Source organism: Hippocampus guttulatus, chromosome 5 (assembly GCF_054856545.1).
Source record: "Hippocampus guttulatus isolate MCC_2025c chromosome 5, RoL_Hgut_1.0, whole genome shotgun sequence".
NCBI classification, from domain to species: domain Eukaryota; kingdom Metazoa; phylum Chordata; class Actinopteri; order Syngnathiformes; family Syngnathidae; genus Hippocampus; species Hippocampus guttulatus.
In genome coordinates, this window is record NC_141265.1 from 22,342,742 (window position 1) to 22,362,746 (window position 20,005).

At 41.4% G+C, this 20,005-nt stretch overlaps 2 protein-coding genes across 2 annotated transcripts; both read right to left on the reverse strand.

The window, feature by feature from the left end:
* Positions 1-1,095: 1,095 nt before the first annotated feature.
* Positions 1,096-14,340, reverse strand: LOC147205538 (activated RNA polymerase II transcriptional coactivator p15-like). The gene is made up of 5 exons (XM_086111485.1): positions 14,182-14,340; positions 10,253-10,322; positions 7,220-7,339; positions 6,375-6,483; positions 1,096-2,000 (listed from the first exon to the last, which is right to left on the reverse strand). The coding sequence occupies exons 2-5, from the start codon at positions 10,319-10,321 to the stop codon at positions 1,921-1,923; spliced, it is 378 nt and encodes a 125-aa protein (XP_085967611.1). The 5' UTR covers position 10,322; positions 14,182-14,340; the 3' UTR covers positions 1,096-1,920.
* A 1,184-nt stretch (positions 14,341-15,524) lies between these two features.
* Positions 15,525-18,292, reverse strand: uqcc3 (ubiquinol-cytochrome c reductase complex assembly factor 3). Its single transcript, XM_086111486.1, has 3 exons — positions 18,125-18,292; positions 17,865-18,030; positions 15,525-15,783 (listed from the first exon to the last, which is right to left on the reverse strand). The coding sequence occupies exons 2-3, from the start codon at positions 17,979-17,981 to the stop codon at positions 15,652-15,654; spliced, it is 249 nt and encodes an 82-aa protein (XP_085967612.1). The 5' UTR covers positions 17,982-18,030; positions 18,125-18,292; the 3' UTR covers positions 15,525-15,651.
* Between the last annotated feature and the right edge of the window lie 1,713 nt (positions 18,293-20,005).

The following is a 20,005-nucleotide window of genomic DNA, read 5'->3' on the forward strand; positions in this document are numbered from 1 at the left end:
TCAGCCTGCCATGCCTGTTTTTGGAATGTGGGAGGAAACTGGAGTACCCGGAGAAAACCCACGCAGGCCCGGTGAGAACATGCAAACTCCACACAGGAATGCCGGATCGAACCCACGACTTCTGCAGTGTGAGGTCGACGCGCTGTCCACTGGACCATCGGGCCACCCGATTGTGATTGTAAGGTCACAAAATGTGAAAACGTTCATGGGATATGAACTGTAGTAAATGGGCATTGTACAGGCACTTTGCTTTGGAGTCCTCCAGTCTGACCTGGAACATCTCCAGTTGGCTCAAAATTATCTTGGTCACCTCTTAACTTGAGGGGGGGTGGCACATAAATCAGATTCTGGGCTATTTCCACTGGCTTATAGTTCATTTTAAGTTAAAAAAAATTGTAAATAGTCTTTCTCAACCTTCTATGCGCCAAGTAACTGACCAGCTGCTTCTGGAGGTACTGTACTGAGGTCTAAATGGAAACTCAGGGGGTGTGACAGCGCTTTTTCTTTTGCTGGTGTCAGACTATGGAATGACCTCCCTTTGCACATTAGATAAGTCCTCTTGCTGTGCAGTTTTAAAAATGACCCAAAAACCCATTTTATTCTTTGATTTCAAGATGGTATGAGATTGCCCTTGTTTTTATGTTTTCTTGGTTTTAAATTCGTTGTTTTGCATCTTTATTAAAAGCATAAGCGTTCTTCATTGCAGGCATAATCAACAAATGTATAACTAAAAACAATCAACCTAACAAGTGTGTGTGTATTATATATATATATATATATATATATTTAGCTGCGGTGTTGCTTTCAAAGTGCTGTATAATGGTGAGCAAAAACAGCTTTTCTTGAACGCAGGGCGATGGTGTGGGTCGGCATCTCCTTCAACGGAAAAACAAGGCGTAGCTTCATTGAAGGGAGTCTTAGTCCGTAGATTACGCAATGAGATTCTTCAAGCAATGGCAGCCACATTGCACTACAGTCTGGGACCAAACTCTTTCCTCTAAGATGACAACGCTCACTCCCACATTCAGTTCCGCTCCTCATGTCAGATCGGGCTGCTCCTTGCAAAAGTGTCACAGTTTAAAATGGTAATCAAGAGGCCTTCCAATGGTATATTTATTCTTAAGACGCAGAATAACAACACAGAACTAACCTTACAAACATAAATGTCTTTTTTTCACCCTGTTTATATCTGACATGGACTCATGGGCTTGTGTATCTCTATAGTGCTGTATTTGCTACAACAGAGAAGCTCTGCCTTCCAGCAAGAAGGTTCTGAATTTGGATGTGTTCAATACCTTACGGTGACAGGATTACATGTGCGGGAATGGGTTCTTTCCGGGCAATCTGGTTTCTCAATATTATCACCTCAAGATGTAATGTACTTTAGATATGGCTGTCCAAATGATAATGGGTAGTAGTGCACTGCCATTTATGGCCCTACACTATATGTTCACAAAATTCACCAATGAACAATTCTTTCAATTTTTTTTTCCAATTTAATCGCTTGGAGGGATTTGACCCGATGAGCTCAATCATCAGATATATACAGTATCAATCATCACTCTTAATTTAAAGAGTAGTTTAAAAAAAGGTTTTGCTTCTTATGACAGTCAAACTATGAACATGAATTCACACATTAGCAAAACTTGAATTCCAATCAGCTGTCTTAGTTTTACTACGAACTGTAATGTGCCACACTATGATGAGCAACTGCCATTTACCGTCATCATCACTACTACACAGTTCAAAAGGTACACAGCTCTATAAGCTCAGCATGGAAAAAAACAACACAAAAAACAATGCCACAGCACTAACATTAAACTGTGACAAATGAAATATTTTATCAAAGTCAGTTACAAAAGAATAGCAGGCTTTTTACAAAATGAATTAGCCAACATTTTCAAAGGTTCCAAGGATTGCTTATATACTCTTAATGGCATCATCGATTTCTGAAATCTGGTCCTTCAGTTGGTTCCACTGCTCCGGATTCAGGGAGATGCCTATTAAGATTTGAAAAAGAGAGGAAAAAAACATTTAAATATGTGATGCCAGTAAGTTTTAAAATAAACACAATAAACTAACTTCCACAAGACTGTTACCTATATTACATGTAATTGCAGAAGCATACTCTCATACTGAAAATTGTAGAAACCAGACACAGAATGAAGCTCCTCCCATGGCCATCTCAATCCCCAGACCTCAACCCCATTGAAAACCTGTGGAGTGAGCTATTGAGTGCGCAGGGGAGAGGACCCATGTCGCTGGATGATGGAGAGCGATTGCAAAAAGAGGAGTGTTCTAAGGTCCCTCTTTCTGTATTCTCCCATCTTCCGTCCATCCATTCAATTTCTCATCTGCTTATCCCCACGAGGGCCACGGGTGTACTGGAGTCTATTCCAGTTGTCTTCAGGCAGTAGGCAGGGGAAACCCTGAACTGGTTGCCAGCCAATCGCAGGGCACACAAAGACACATATTCACAATCACACGTATGTATGCCTGTGTGGTCGATTGCCTGGAAGAGTAATCATGTAGTACTCTTCGATACCGGTAGGGAGCAGCAGCAGCTAGGAAATTGCATTCTGCTTCGAGACAAGCAAAGTTTCCGACGCAAGGCAATACAATAAAAGGTATCTTTCATTTAGATTTCCGTTTACTGGGGATACAATGGCACCAATGTTCCCTCTAAGCGGCGCAACTGCGCACTGGTCGCATACTCTCAACGCACAAGAAAATCTATTCGGCGCAGTGAACGCACTGCAAATGAATTAGATATACTGTATAACTTTTTTTTCTGTATCAATTTGCTGTGTAATTCAGTGAGTGACAGGTGTCCAGCCAATCACACGATATGATGCGATGACGCTGTACAGCCAATCACGGCATTGAGAGTACTGTACTTGCACATGTTCTCTGCTCTATAACAATAACAGTGCGGTGGCGATAAGTGACGCTAATGCTAATCCTTTATCATGGCGAAACGACCGGGCAGTGAAGGTAATACGTCAACTCACCAAAACAAAATAAGAATGAACTGCGGTTCTTATAAATTGGAATGGCTGTCGGAGTACAGTGATCCCTCATTTATTCCCTCACTTCTGAGACAGTCCAGTCTCCTCCAATTTAACTCAACTGTATTTATAAAGCACTTTGAAACAGCCATTGCTGCATACAAAGTGCTGTACATGGAGCAACTAACATATATACAACATTAAGCAATAATCAGTAACAAAGATGGTAGTAGGCACCAAACAGTAAAACTAAGATCAAATTTACTGACATCTGATCGTTCTGTTGCAGCTACGGGGCAATATAATTTATTTTGTGATTTTCTATTTTCGTAGTTTCATTGAAGTAGTCGTTAGTTTACAATTTTTGGAGGCGGTCATGAACGCCTCTCGAGTCAAACGGAAGAAGAGAAGGCACGGAGACGGACAGAGACGTACCTGTAGCTCTATCTAGTGGATGCATTGTATATTGCGCCTTATAGCCCAGTGCGTGCAATATATGAAAAAAATTAAAATATAGGCCATTATTTGAAGGTGCGCCTCATAATCCAGTTCGCCTTTTAGTGCAGAAAATACGGTAAGCTTTTTTCAATGAAAGAAATGTGCCTTGGCTCAAAAAACATTGAAAGACACTGATTTAGAGTGTTCCGTTTATCTACCATGCATTTTTTTGGGGGGTGGGGGGGGGGGGGGTCCTCTTAGAAGAACGCATCTTAACCAGGTGTTCCAATAATTATGGAGGGCAGTGTATCTAATTTAGTTGGAGAAAGGTTGGCAGGTTTGGGGTTTACTTGGAACGTAATTTTAAGTGGTCAGAAAGCTACTGCTGTAGGTTTTGAGTCATAAAGCATCTGCATTGTGAAGTATCTTCAGTTAGGTTTGGTTCGTTTTGTCTGAATCTGAGCAGTGAGGATTCAACATGGTACTTTGCAATTAGGCAATTAGGTACTTTGAATACAAAGTCTTACCAACACTATTCAGGTGCCATGTTTGTACACAACTTTACTGGAGCACTCTTTTTGCGTAGGAGTCTACCCATCCACATTTGACAGCTTGCCATTGCCTGTGCTAAGCCCTTTGCAAACCACTTCACAGATATTGAATGAGATTTACTTGCTGTGTCATATCGTCTGTGTTTGGTAATTGACTCGGTGAGGGTTTTCTGAGTGTGTTGTGCAGCCTGCTTATTTTGGCTTCACGGCAGTTGTGCTTGGAGTCGCCAAGCTTTATGTATCCCGCACTGTCCTTCGCCATGACTGTTTTTCAGCATGGCTTCCAACAAGAGTATTTTGACTGACGTGGTTTTGTCAACCCAAACAATTGACTGGCTCGGGACGTGCACCCACATCTCGCTATTCAATCATCCCATAGAACGGCGCGGCATATTTCCTCCATGTGAAACCATGTTGTGTTTTGCTTGACAATGAGTCATGTGACTGAACCCTGTCCACTGACTGGGCGAACTCTGCCGTCTATGCACCTGTTTCACTGTTCTCTTTTCAAGACAGTATGAATGCTGAATTGCACAAGGTTTAAAGCTTACAATAATATCAAAGGCGATTTCTATCACCCACCCTCGTGTGAAGTCTCTCGCAGGATAAGGATAAGCGGTTCAGATAATGGGTGAATGGCTGCAAAGATGCATTCCAGGCATTGTAGCTATAATTCATGTACTACCGTATTTTCACGACCATTCGACGCACCGTATGGTTGGGCGCAGTCTCATTAATGGGTGCTATTTCTGTATTTTACACATAGAGAAAACGCACTGTATTATTGGGCGCAATTTTAAAGTGGTAAAACATACGCCAGCTTAAACATACGGCATGCATGCGCGCACGCTAAAAACACGTTAGCTTGAAGCATACGGTAGCATGCCAAGACATAGATACAAGCTAAAAACAGGTTTTTAAAAAGGCAACGGAAGCAAAACTGAGTTCCGTTGTATTTTATTTAGCCATCGTACAATGTACTCACGTTTTTCGATCAATCATCACCCAGAAATCCATCAAAGTCCTCATCCTCTGTATCAGAATTGAACAATTGTGCAAGTACCGGTAATCCATCAAAAACGCCGTGTTCCCTCTCGTTGTCAGTCACTCTCATTGCCATGTGGCTCCACAGAAATGATGCCGGCCGGCTTTGCCAAAAACTCGAACAACAGTGCAAGCAGACACGTTCGTCCAAGCAGCCACAATCCATTCGCAAATTGTGGCGTAACTCGCTGCCTCTCACTCTTTGTAAAGTTGTGTATGTAAAGTGAGTTCATTTGCTTGACTTAGTTTTTCACCGCTGCTGTGAGATGGGCACGCATGCCAAAAGCATAACCGATGGCTTGAAGTTTGAACTGAGCTTCGTAGGCGTGTCTCTTTGTAGAATTTATTTTCGAGGGTTCTTAGAAACCAAAACCGAAGTTGTTTTGCAACAATGCACATAGCCACACTCTATACAGGTGTTGGTACCTGCTTGTCGCGTCCCTTTAGCGTCCACTTACACGCCCACCCATCACTGATTGGCGGACTTCTTCCCCGCATGCCTGTCGTCACTCACGTCTGCCTTTTCGCTCTCTTTCTCTCCGTATATGTATATATACACGCCCACCCTTCACTGATTGGCCGACTTCTTTGCCGCATGCCTGTCCACAGTCACTTCCGCCTTTTCTCTATATAAACAGCGTGTCGGCTGTCAGTCAGGTTTTGGAACTCAGCGCATAGACAAGACGCTCCGCATCATAAGGCGTCCTGTCCATTTTGGAGAAAATTTTAGACTTTTAATGGCGCCTTATAGTCGTGAAAATACGGTAATCTTGTGAGGATAATGAAGGTGCCACAGCCATATTTACACAAGATATCGGTCACTGTGGGGCGCAATCATCAAATTGTCCAAATTATAACTTCTTCAGGAAATTAAAAAACAAATAAATAAACCAAAAACATCAACTTGCTTGAGTTCCCAGACACCGCTGTGTTGAGGTTGTATTCTACTTTATATTGATTGCCATCATTCACAGCTGCCCACTCACATTTAGGGCTGCAGTCATCAGCTATTTCGGTTGTCCGACTGAAATTCTATCCACCTCTGCCATGAAAATCCTCCAAATCCTCCGGTAGAGTAAATCAACAAGTAAATTAACAAGTCAGTCATGGTTGATTCTTGAAATCCTTTGAGGTCAATGTTGAAATTGCAGGTTTGAAATACTGTAAAGCTGTGATGTGTTTTCTACTCAATTTTGCGCTTACGAATAACCTTGTCTGTTGGCCCTCATCCTAAGCCTTTTCCATGTCACAGCTTTGATATTAATGAAGCAGAAAAGTGTCGTACTGAACCAGACAAGACAATTTAATGGCATGTATGCTCTCATGGGTTTACCTTTCTTCCCAGGCTTTATATCACCATCTGGATTCATCCAGTACTCTCTGATGTCGATCAGAACTTTACCTTTGAAGTCCCGGACGGAGACATATCTCATCCTTCCAATCTGTTAAAAAAAAAAAAAAGCTGTCGACTTGAGTTTTGGCTTATACTCAGGTTTACAGCACCTTGAACAATCCACAGTATAATCAAGCTGAAAACACGAAGGAGCGGTCATGAAACATTCTTTGAAAGAGAGAAAATCGAATTATTTTATTGATCGACGTTGTTTGTGCAATGAAACTTTGCTGGAGTGGAGTTAGTTGATGCTTTGGATGGAAACACTTTTGCTCAAATTAATGACTGGCAACCATTTAGGCTGCAAAGTTTAAAAAATATTTATATATATTTTTTTTTTCATAAACTAAAAAAGACAGTGTCTATCAGTCACACACGTTGAACATTTGCATTGTAATGTACAACAATAAAATAAATAGAAATAAAAATGACTGTTACAAAAAAGCACATCAACAAATCTTAACACATACAACCACATCTTATGTAGTGGCAGAATTAAGGAAGTATGTTCACAGCTCATCACTGTAATTGTTGACTGTGTATTATTTTCTTGAAATAAATTTGAGTCAACAGAAATCTCTCTCTTATATGCCGGACATTGTGAAGTGCCAGACAGAAAAATCAAATGTTCCTCCATTGTACGAGTGTTTCCAACTCTTGCCATTCATCCAACAGAAATCATCATGGCCAAAAAAGGGTTTTATGAAAAAACTAAGTTTTTGGTCCCCTCTGTACTTTTTGTATCCTTTGTGGATGCAATGTCTGCAGATGCTGAATGCACTCACTTGGAACATGTTGTCGCCAGTGTTACTGCTGCCTTTGGAAGACCCGCCAGGTTTAACACTCTCTCCTGTCTTTGGCTTCTTAGCCGGTTTCTCTGGTGCACTTGACTTCTTTCTCTTTGCCTAAAAAAAGTAATGGTCACACTTTAATATACAGTAAATATTCCCATCTATGGACTTCTTTCAAATGGAAATTCCCTCACCTGGACTAAAAACCTATGCATTAAAATTCTGACTATGATATTATATTACCGATCAATACAAAACAACAGAAGTTCCAGTACCCGGAACCCGGAAGCCATACGGAAGCCCGCAGTGGCGCAAACACAAGCAAGTCCCGCTCGAGACTACAGAATTACTCTGTTTGCAACGCTATTTACTCTCATTGGATCCAAAACGGCGACATGTAAGTGACTGTATTAGCTTGAGTTACACTGGAATAGTGAACAATTTTTTATTTCGTTCACAGGTCCGAGTTTCTTGAACGCAACATGAACTGCCATTGGCTACAACCTAGCATCATCCTGTCCTCCCATTGGCCAAGAGGCACCTCAATATCTATGTGTGTAGAAAGCTAGATTTGTGGAAGATAGAGTGGAATGCATCCGATTAGCTGCTCAGAGCAAATTGCTTGTGCCTCGACGGACAGTCAAATAAACGAATGTTTCCTGGAATGCTTTACCCGTTATCATGCGAAAAACCTTCCGCTAACTGGAGCGAAGATAATTAGAGAGAAGGCGAGTTCCATCGCGCCAACTATGGGCATGGAGGACTTAAAAGCGTTCCGTGGTTGGCTTTTGTTTGTTAAAATGGACACGTGTCGGTTAGTTTTGGATGTTGGTGCTGGTACCAAGAGAATGCTCAGAGGTGTGTCATGTTTATGAAGATGGGAGTGTTTTTCTGATATATTCCTTGTAATTTGCATATACAGTCAATAAAAGGGCCGGCAAAGGTTGCAGAGGTCGGGTGACAGTGGGAAGCGCACACTGAGTGGCTTCATGGAGAACTGCACCTCCTGCCGGCAGCGAAAGTCGATCTGTTCCTGCGTCAAGCCTTTGTCAACTGTCCGAGTGAAAATCTCTGACAGCTTTAAAAGTTCATTGCATGACATCAGCTGAACAATGCTGTCTTGGGTGGCGATCGAGGGGAGGTCAAGTTAGAGACAGTGAGATAGTGGAAAGAAAAGCCACCAGGTCTGTTACTCATCTCATTTTAGAGCAAATAGTCCCAAGTTTGTTATACTGTATTTTGTTCATATACCTGTACAGTATACTGCAGCTTTTGTGTTATAAACTGTGTTTGGAGCATATATTTTTGCATTTCGTTGTTACTAGAGCTGTCAAACGATTAAAATATTTCATCTCATTAAAAACGCAACTGTCATAATTAATTCAAATTAACTGAAAGTTAATCGTGGTTACGCACGCATTTTTTATCGTTTCTGAATTTCCTTTTATATTTTTTTGTCCTATTTTTCCCCCATTTTAATGCTCTCATCAACATGGAATCCTGAATCAGTTTTCTATGTGCAAAATGCAATTTTTTACTGAAGTAACAATTTCGATTTTCAATTTTACATGAACATTTTTCACTTGGAGCAGTTATTCACACATAATCTCTCACACAATATTACTGTCCATCAACAACAGTGAAAAAAATATTTTGTCACACAACAGCTGCTTTAACAGCTCTTTTTATGGAATCAAAACAGAGCAATATAAAATTATAAAGTGCACATCTAAGGTAAACTAATACTCAGCCGATAGTGGATTTAAGCCATGGTTGCATACTTCATTTTTCTCAAGTTTGCTTTGAACACAGCAGTCAGGCTATGTTGATTCTGTTGGTCCTTCTTGCTCGGAAGTCTCTCTATGGTTTTGTGTGGACATCATTTCGGATGACGACACTTGGTTCGATGACAACACCGGATACGTTTTATTTTCAGTGTGGTCGCTACGTCGCTACCACTGCACCGCTGAACTCTCGACGTGCCTCAGCGCACCGTCGCTGTCAGACGAACACAGAGAAGCTCCACCCCCATTATTTATATGGACACGGAACACGGTAACCTTCCACACAAAATAGTTCCAAACAAGTAACAATCGTGTCAGTGGCATACATCGAACTCAACAGAATGCCTGCTCTTTATTTACCCGAGGCTCATCAACCTAGTCTCTTATTTCTCTCACGAAACTGTCTTCTCCCGCTTGGTGTACCTTAGCCTTCTCTGCAACGTACAATTTCTGTTCATAGCTTGTAATTGAGGCTCTCGCTGGCAATCCGTAGTGGAGTCATTAGATGCAATGCGAATGAATGATTTCAGCTTGAGTCTGGCTGTGGACAATGTTGACAGGCTTGCATCTTCGTCGTGTTATTCATTTTCTTCGCTTTGAAATGATCCATAGCTGTCTGTCTTAGATGAGGGGGTGGAGTACTCACATCAGCTGTGTGCTTGGCCATTAAGTGGTATTTCAGACTTGACGTGCTGTAATGATAGCTCAGTTTACTACCGCAAAACATCCAGGTAACTTTGGTCTTGTCAGTGGAACTATCTGGCAACTTTTTAAAAGTTAACTTTCCATTCATAAACTCTTTAAGTATCCGTTTTCTGTGTCTCGCGCTGCCGTGGCTGGCAAAACAAACGTGTGTGGACCTGTGCAGCGTGCATGTTGTTTTGTTTCTGGTTTATTTATAGAGCAACGTAACATCCGCTATGACGTGTGCCACGTTAATCTCGCGAGAAAAAATTGAATCCCGTTAAAATTTATTTTAATTAATGCCGATAATAACGCGCTAAACTGACAGCTCTAGTTGTTACACATGCGTTTTGTTCACATACTTGCATGTTCATAAAGGACATGCACCGTAGTCGGTTCCCACAAATGGAAATTCTGTTATAAGGAAGGATTGGACAGCACAAATATGATTACTTACTCGAGAATACTTACTGTACATACCTTGGGGAATTATTTTTAGGGTGTACAGGGGGTTACATTGACAAGAAAGTGTAACTAAAACAAAAAACAAAAAACAAACCTTTGTTTCAACATCACTATCAGAGTCGCTTCCAGATGTGGAGGAGAGCAGTTCCTTTGGTTTTGGCATTCTGTCGAAAAAGGGATGAATATTCAAAATTTAAGACTGATGCTTGAACCTTCAGCGAGCAAGCATCTTTCATGAATGCAGTGCAATACACATGTAAACAGGACTAAGATGACAATTAAGATGCATTACATTCACAACAACTTTAATTCAACAAAAGCAAAGAGAGTTAAAACAGATTCTCTTGCATAAAAAATTATCAACATAGTCGAGAAGTCAGACAAAGAGTGATTCAACTTGGGCTTCATTCCAAGTTTCATACACCACAGACTAAGTCTTAAAGAAAAACATGGTTTGGTCATCATGGAGGATGAACAGAGGCAGGTTTTTGGTTCACCGAGTTTGAGACTTTATACTAGGCGTGCCCAACTGTCGATGGCGGTCGGTTAGTAGCTCACGGACTGGTCCCAAGTGGCGGCAGAAATGTGGGGAGGGAGAGAAAAAAAAAGATTTGTGTGCCTATGTGCTTCTTCTTTTTATTATATATTTTTGTTTTCGTGCAGACTGCATTCCAAGCATCCCATCAGTTTCACTTTCACGGCAGCATAAAAATCACAATATACAGGAAACTCACACATACTGACAAGTACCGCCTCTTGACGTCAGAACATCCCAGAGCACACAAACTCTCCGTACTCAGAGCACCGTGCAGCCGTAATAACATCAGAACAGACAGAAACAAGAAAACTACATACAACACGCTCTTACAATCTGACAATACCCCAAATGGGCTATCAGCAAAGGAAAACAACAAGCGTTAAGGGGTTGAATCACAGCCTTGACCAAGGAGCCTTATTTTGAAGGTTTCTACACCTGGTCAGCTGTTTTTAAGACTCATCACAAGGAAGCACTAACGGCTCTGATGAAGGCTGAAGTGACAGCCAAAACTGTCAGCCCAATAAGAGTTTTTCCTCTTCACTTACAAAAAAAAAAAGAAACCTGAAACCTAATTCAACTCATAAGAAGACAAGATGAACGTCATTGCACGATTCATATTGTATCAAAATGATATTTGCTGTGTCTCAAAACTACTTACGAGTGTCTTATTTGCTGATGACACTCCTGCTCTGGAGAAATTCTGAAACAGCTTCTGACTACAGTGGAAAGTGTATTGAACATGTTAAAAAATTGGTCTTACATAAATTACCCCCCCCCCCCCCAAAAACAAAACAAAAGGAAAGTTAATTGTTATTGGCACTGGACCAACCAAACATCAAGTCAAAATCATGGTAAATTCAATTGAAATAGAAAGAGTGTATTAAAATAGAATCCTTGGAGAAATAATTGGTGGAAAATTATGCTGGAAGACAAATGTAGACAACGTCAAAAGGAAAATGCAATTGTGATAAACTATTCCTGAACAAAACAAACTCGTGCTCCCTGGCATTCTATTGGGAACCACGCGTCTTGCAGATTCCACTGACTTTAACATACTGTATTGTTCTCATAGACTATAATTTGATGAGGTTACACACTTTAAACCTGGAGTTTGGCTCAGGCCAACATGATCCTTCAAGCACCACATTGAGACAAAAAATAAATAAATAAAAATACACAAACTCAGCCGTAACCCTGCTGCGCTTTTTCAGCCAATAAACTCTCTCACTTTCCAGGCCAGGGAAATAGTTTCCCACCCATTACTACACATATTAAATAGTGCATATCGAATGGTGCCTTCCCCTCCGTGAGCCGTCACCTTACCGTGGTGGAGGGGTTTGTGTGTCCCAATGATCCGAAGAGCTAAGTTGTCTGGGGCTTTATGCCCCTGGCAAAGTCACCCATGGCAAACAGGTCCTAGGTGAGGGACCAGACAAAGCACGGCTCACAAACCCCTAATGATGAATAAAATAAATGGCACTCAGTTTCCCTTGCCCGGACACGGGTCACCAGGGCCCCCCTCTGGAGCCAGGCCTGGAGGTGGGGCTCGTTGGTGAGCGCCTGGTGGCCGGGCCTACACCCATGGGGCCCGGCCGGGCTCAGCCCGAAGAGGCAACGTGGGTCCCCCTTCTCATGGGCTCACCACCCATGGGAGGGGCCAAAGGGGTCGGTGCAATGTGAGCTGGGCAGCAGCCAAAGGCGGGGACCCTGGCAGTCCGACCCTCGGCTGCAGAAGCTAGCTCTTGGGACATGGAATGTCACCTCTCTGGCAGGGAAGGAGCCCGAGCTGGTGTGTGAGGCAGAGAATTTCCGACTGGATATTGTCAGACTTGCCTCCACACACAGCCTGGGTTCTGGTACCAGTTCTCTCAAGAGGGGTTGGAATCTCTTCCACTTTGGAGTTCTTCACGGTGAGAGGCGCAGAGCAGGTGTGGGCATACTCATTGCCCCCCGGCTCAGTGCCTGTACATTGGGGTTCACACCGGTAGACGAGAGGGTTACCTCCCTCTGCCTTCGGGTGGGGGCACGGGTCCTGACTGTTGTTTGTGCATATGCACCAAACAGCAGCTCAGCGTACCCACGCTTTTTGGAGTCCTTGGAGGGTGTGCTGGAGAGTGTTCCTGCTGGGGACTCCCTTGTTCTGTGTGTGTGTGTGTGTGTGTGTGTGTGTGTGTGTATCTGTCATAGTTTTTTTTTGGTTTGTTTTGACTGAGAAATTTCCTTGCGTCCCAAAAACTTTGGAACTGTGCGTCCCGCGGGAAAATTGTGCGTCTAGGACGCGGGACGCAGAGGTAACGAGATGGCTGCATTTCCATGTTTAAAACAGGTACGACGGGATAACTCATTTTTGACTGCCCAAAGTGTTAATAGCTAGCTGGAATATTTATACCAACCTATCCAGACGACATTCAATGTATACAATGCCAAAATCTGGAATGCCTAACCTCGAATGGGGGAGACACAGGGAAGCTGCCAGTCGCCTTCGATAGATAGTGTGGTAATCTCTGGTAGCCAAACAAACAGGAAAATGGGGGTCGCACTGCAGAAATGGCTTTTATGGCACATAGTCGTTCCCTATGCCTATCACGACTCAAAATGCTTCTCTTTGCTCTTGTCCTGAAACAGCTGCACATCGCTTCGCATAGGCACGCAGTTACAGGCAACTCTATTGTGACAATGGATAAAGTTTCCTCCATTTTTTTTTTTAGAATGTCATAACTTTCTTAATGTACAACATTTAAATCCTGTTTTGTTCTTTTGTTACAACTCTTTCCGCTGACATTGGTCTATGCTGGGAAAAAAAAAGATTTTAATTTTGTTGTCAAGTCCCTGTATTTTATTCAATAGTCATACTGTATGCCATTTTATCATACTCATTTTTACACACGCAGTTGTCCTTCATCCTCAGAGGTGACTGATGATAACAGAGTATTGTCTGGATAAGACAAGCTTCTCTTCTACAACACCAGGAACTCCGGTCTGGCAGTGCCAACAACGTTTCCCAATAAATGTTTAGTTACATTTTGATTTGCCACCATTTTAGAAAGACAGTCTATCGAGCTAAGCAAGAAATGTTGGTTTGGTCCAAATAGCTGGGCAACGCTTTGCGTTACGGGTGTGAAATTAAAATTAAACGGCCGCACATGAATATTATTTCGTTCCCGTGTGTGCATTCATTAATGCATTTTTTTTAAATCCACTCACTATATTGTAAAGAGACCACTGAGGAGATATACCTACTTAGTGAATTAATCATGATGACTCTATCGATATAAAACATTATAATTTTACCTTGTGGGTCAATTTCTAATCATGCATTCGCCACCATGTGCAGGCCCAGCCCCGATTGATGCCATACCTCTACCTCGCAAATTTCTATGAATATAAAATACGAACCATATATCTAACTTAGTTCCAGATATGAAATCAGGAATCTTTAAAAAACATAATAATCTAACGTAGGTTTTCAAGAAGGGAATGCTTACGTGACTTCGTAGCTGATTGGTTCTTATGTGCAATATTTCGTCTCCAGCGAAGTTGGTTCTGCTTCAAATTCTTCTTCTCCTTCAAATTCTTCTTCTTCAAACGATGGTTCTTCCTCGTGTACTTGGTAAATTATCTTGCTGGTTCGTTACCGCCACGGATGGAGCTGGAGTACATTACAGGACATTGTAACGCACGTTAAAGTGGGTACATCACATTATGCCGCTCAATAAATGCTTTTTATCCGTTTTGTGTCAACAACTACCACATTAATCTATGTCTTATGCGAAGAAGCCTGCCACTTGCATGCATATTTCCCCAGGTGGTTGGTTGGAGGAGTCTCGCATTTCAACAACTATGGAGGGATAGAAGTGTCAAAACCCCTACAAATAAATTTAAATTGATCGTGAATTAATGCTATGGTTTTCTGATTTTTCTGATGTGCTCATCTTCACCAGGAGTGCGGGATTTATTCAATAATTTTTCCAATATAAATAACATTTTTTGGTGTTTCAATGCATATCTAAGTATTTAGTTGTTTCACTGTTTTTCTTGTCCCCTGCGCATGATGTAAATTTATCTCTTCATTCTCTCCCCTCAAACCGAAATCGGCGGGGCATTCACTGACAAGGTCACAAAATATTGTGCTATCCTACCTTCTTTCTTTTTTCGAAGCCATACATTAACAGGAAATACACAGGCGAGTTTGTTTCATGTGCCTTTTGAGTGTCTTCCAAGCTCCAAACCAAACAGCAATGTCACTTGCTGGTAAAGGAGTCCAATTGGGCCTTGTTCCATGTTCCCATTGTTGAGCTGGTTGGTGCGTTGTTGGCGGTATCTTCTGAACAGTTTTTGACAGTGGCAGAGGAAACGAGCTGAACGGGATCTTGTGGGCCTACAGGGCCACCAAATGGGTAGCTGTAGGCCAAGTGACATGTGACTTGGACTGTTGTGAAGACAAAAATGAATCAATACGTATTTTGTGTTCAGTGTCGCCACAGGTCAATAATTTATATTTAGTTTTTTTCTTTTATTGGGGGGTGGGGGGGGGGGCAATTGCAGGATGTCCTCCTGAATACTGAAATGATGACTCCTCCCCTGATCCACATTGTACCCCGCCTCCCGTGCCTCCTTCCTGCTTCCCCACAGCCCGAACTAGCAATAAAAAAAATAGATGGTGGAAGAGGACGAAATTATCAAACCTGGCTGATGATTGATTTCAGTGATCTAAAAAGACAAGAGAATAGCATGCAAAAAGCTCCCCTGAAAAACAAAAACTGACACATTCAATTAACTGAAATTCTACATGCATAATTTGAACCACAGTGTATATATTTACTGATCACACATTTTCCTATAGTTTTAATGTATTCGTCAAATACTCCATACTTAACAGTGGTAGAACTCCAATGTCTATTTTCTCTGGCTGCAGAGTTCAGCAATATGACTACAAATCACAAAATGGGTCAAGTCTATTTTGCAGATCTTCCCAATCCTCTTGCAAGATTTTCATTGGTTTCCGCAGCCTCCTTGAGTGTCTGCATTACGAGAGCATTTCGTTTCCTTGTCTCTTCCATTCTCATTGGGTTTGACTCGGGCAGATTCTGGGGATCAGTAGGCACAAAAATACAATCAGTGATTAGCAGGGAAAAAAGAAAGTTGTAAAAGCACGTCATGTTTGGTTGTTTTTATTTTATTTTATTTTTTTATTTAATTATTTTGCCTCCACGAAGGATGTTGTGGTGGCCCTGTCAGAACGCGGACATTGGCCATGTACAGTATATTCATGATATAAGTTTCAATAACTGTTTCAAATTTATTGTCTTTATGCTGTATTATTTAAGCCTTTAAAAAGCATTTACTTCTGTGAAGTTATTTCTTAGTAATTTACGATTACAACTCTCAGACCAACACTCAACTCGACTGTATTTATAAAGCACTTTCAAACAGCCATCGCTGCACACAAAGTGCTGTACATGGAGCAACTAACATATACAGCAGTAAAGCAAAGCAACAAATCAGTAACACTCCCAACTTTCCTCTTCTTCGTGTTTGACCAAGTATTTGCACTCTTCCTGAATGTTGTGCACATTTAAAATTTTTAATTTTAAAGTCATACAGAGACAACCCATGTAATTATAAAATGCAGTTTTATTCAAGGGGGAAAAATCCAAACACATCTAGCGCGAAGAGAAATACTGTATGTGATTTTCCAATGAAATAGGCCCAGAATAACTGGTTGTGCTACCCTTGTCAGTAATAACTGAAATAAAGTCTTTGAGAGCTGGAGATGGCCTTTTTCTTTTCACAATTACGTTGGTTTAACGCAGTCACATTGGGAGGGTTGGAGCGTGAACTGCCTTTTACAGGTAATAAGATAAGATAAGATATCCTTTATTTGTCCCACACTGGGGAAATTTACAGTCTACAGCAGCAAGATTGTGGGTAGAAAGAAGAAATACCAGGGCATCTCTACTGGATTTCAGTCCAAACTGACAGGACCTCTCCACCTTTCTTGGACTCGGACTTGGAATGTTAGTTTCTCACATGAGCCACATAGTTTTGGATCAACTATAGTTTGAACCCAGAACCATTTGACAGAAAGACAGAAATGCTTACCACGTGGACCTCAATCGTTACACTCCCACCCCTTTCTAAATGAAAGAAAAACTACTTAAATTCCATTAGCATCACCCAGTGGAGCACATCTTTTCATCGTTTTCATCTTTTGGACATTTTATTCTTTGCTCAAGACTACTGGTAATGCTCTTTCTTAAACAAGGCTCCAGCTCACGCACCAACCTAATGAGGACAAGCAATATGGAAACTTGATGGATGGGCCTGGTCAGTATGTCTTCAATTGATGATCTGTTTCCACACTTCAAGGAAGAATTTTGAAATACTGTATTTCTATGGGAACTGTTTTGCCAATTCAGAATAATATCTATGAAGTCATTGATAGGATGCTGGTGTGGTGGTCTTCTCACTAAAGTAATCCAAGTACTGTATGTGATTATGAACATTGCTTCGTGCACTGGAACAGTCACACAGAAACATAATAAAAGACTCTGCTATTCCCACGGTTGAGCGCATACAAAAATAGTCCAAAAAATTAAAATGAAGACTTCGGATTTAAGAAAAATTGAGGGCTACATCCCAAAACTCAAATATTCACCAAACATGGTGGGAACCAGGGAGTCTGTGTCTGATCAAGTAATTCCACTTTCTGACCTTTTAAGAAACAGTATCCATATTAGACTTGATCAAAGTCACATTCAGTATTTGTTAGTTATTATATGTTAGGTATTTGGACGAAAAAATACAACTATTCAAAACAATGTGAAAATATGTTCTGATGGTGTAAAGAATTCAGATTATTTGTAAAAACATAAATGCAGCTAAAGTATGGTAAAACTGCAATCCTATTCCAAAACAGTAGGTGGCACTGCAGTTTACAACTACGACGATACACTCGTGATATGTGAAACTAAAAACATTCAAAGAATTACACATCTAAGGCTTCAGATGCTAGATATAAACAGGCTGTGGTAAGCGTTGGGTTGTCTCAACATTTACCCTCAGGAGTAGACTACATGGAAGCTAGACGCGAAACAATATCAAAACGAACAAAATCCCCTGACTTTTCTCGGTACGCCAAATGGCAAACATGACATCGTGCAGTCACCTTGATCATTTCTTTTCGCCTCTCCTCTCCTGGGGCAATGAGCGCCCACGTCCCATAGCCGAGCCCCAACACTGCAATCATGCCCGTCGTGCCCACGATGGTTCTCATTCCACTCATTGTCGAGACACTGAGGGGTCCAGCTAGATTGAGATCGTTGCCAATATGGCTGAAAATCGGACCAACATTTGAATGTATGATCAGTAGCTTCCCTGTCGGCAACGTCGTTTGGAAATAAATTGTTACGTGTTGTACATTCCTACCCGATTTGCAGGATATGTGGTACGGCAACTCAACTGGATCAAACCTGGAGCACGATCCTGTTCAGTCACTATCTGACGCTGCAATTGAAGGAGGCAACTTTCCGACCTCCGACTAGGAAAAGTGAATTAGAACATCCCTTTGAACTGGGAGGTCCGCGTTGCGAAAACTCAACTCCAGTGTGACGTCACTCGACAATTGCGACCGCATGTCGACAGACCGTGAATGGTTGATTTTAAATGTTTGTACAGTAATACAGTATGTGCATGTAACGTGTTCGTTTTGTTTTCTGTTTTTGAATGGCAAAATTCAATTTACGAGATCATAAATATACATGAATCTTTATTTATTATTGCATTCATTTAGTTTTTCGAAATAACAAATCACGTAACACAACGTGATTTGTACCGACTGCTATCTCCCTGCAGTTATTTGGTGAAATGAATAGTTTTGAAAATAAACATTCCTTAACTTATATAAATTACTGAAATTATGAAGAACGTTTGCTGAAGGTCAAAATGTGTTGTGATGAACCAAAACAACAAACAATTTATCTGAATCAGTCATATTTGTTTTTTACATTCACCTCGAACGCTTTGAGGTCGCACTGGAACAATCAAAGTGGGATGTTTCCGATTTCGTACTTTATTCCAAGGCAGCATTTTTGCACCGAAGCTCAGGCTATAGATATGTTCACAAAGACACCGCATCAAGCGTGTTATCCTATAGCTACTATAAGTCAGCGTCTCCGCCATATTGCATGTGGCAAGTCTGCACGCTAATCTAATTCAAGTACATCAAATTCATAAAACAACAAATCACAAAGTGTGCAAAGTTGATACCACTCTCTCATCCATTCATATAACAGTAACTGTATGTTGACAAACAAATGGGCACAAAAAACTGCATATACTCTAAAAATCGTGGAACAATAAGATGAATCTGATAAATGTTTACTCCTTTGAATCACAGGGGGCCTTTCTGTGCGAGTTTCTCCTAGTGATAGGTCGCCGATCAAAATATCATCTTTACCGATGTCGGTTGGAGACTAGCACCATCAAATTGATACATAAGTTTCTCCTCTTGTGTTGTGTACGTCATTGTAAGGCAAGCAAGGCGCCACACAGAAATAATCCATCCATCCATCTTCCGAACCGCTTGATCCTCACTAGGGTCGCGGGGGGTCTGGAGCCTATCCCAGCTGTCTTCGGGCAGTAGGCGGGGGACACCCTGAATCGGTTGCCAGCCAATTGCAGGGTACACAGAGACGAACAACCATCGGCGCTCATATTCACATATAATAAGATATCCTTTATTTGTCCCACCCCCTTCCTAATAAAAAATAAGGAGCAGCTTGTTCAGTCACTCATTGAAAAACAAAACAAAACAAAACAAAACCAAAACATTTTTTAAAAAACCCACATGTACCTGTTGCTTTATTTATTTTTTTTTACTTAAAGCCTTGGAAATTGCTTACATTTTTCCCCTAGAAAAAGCAAAGTGCACTGAATGGGGAAATGTTTTTTGTATTGGATCCGCTGAAAGATATAGTACTGAAAGAAGAATTGGTTTCTTAAATACAAAGTATTGCAGCAGTGCAGTCTAACCTTAGAGCAGTGGTTCTTAACCTGGGTTCGATCGAACCTAGGTTCGGTGAATCTGTCTCAGGGGTTCGACTGAGCTTCTGCCATGGAGGTTAAGACACACCTGACTCAACACGTCAATTAGTTATGACACATCCGCTTGGTCATCGCTGGCTTGTCCAATCAGTGCTGGGGGAAAATTATAATTCACTCAGTCGTCACCGTGTGACTGTCGTGATAGTACATCATACAATTTAAAAACCTATACTTATGCCATGTACCGTATTTTCACGACTATAA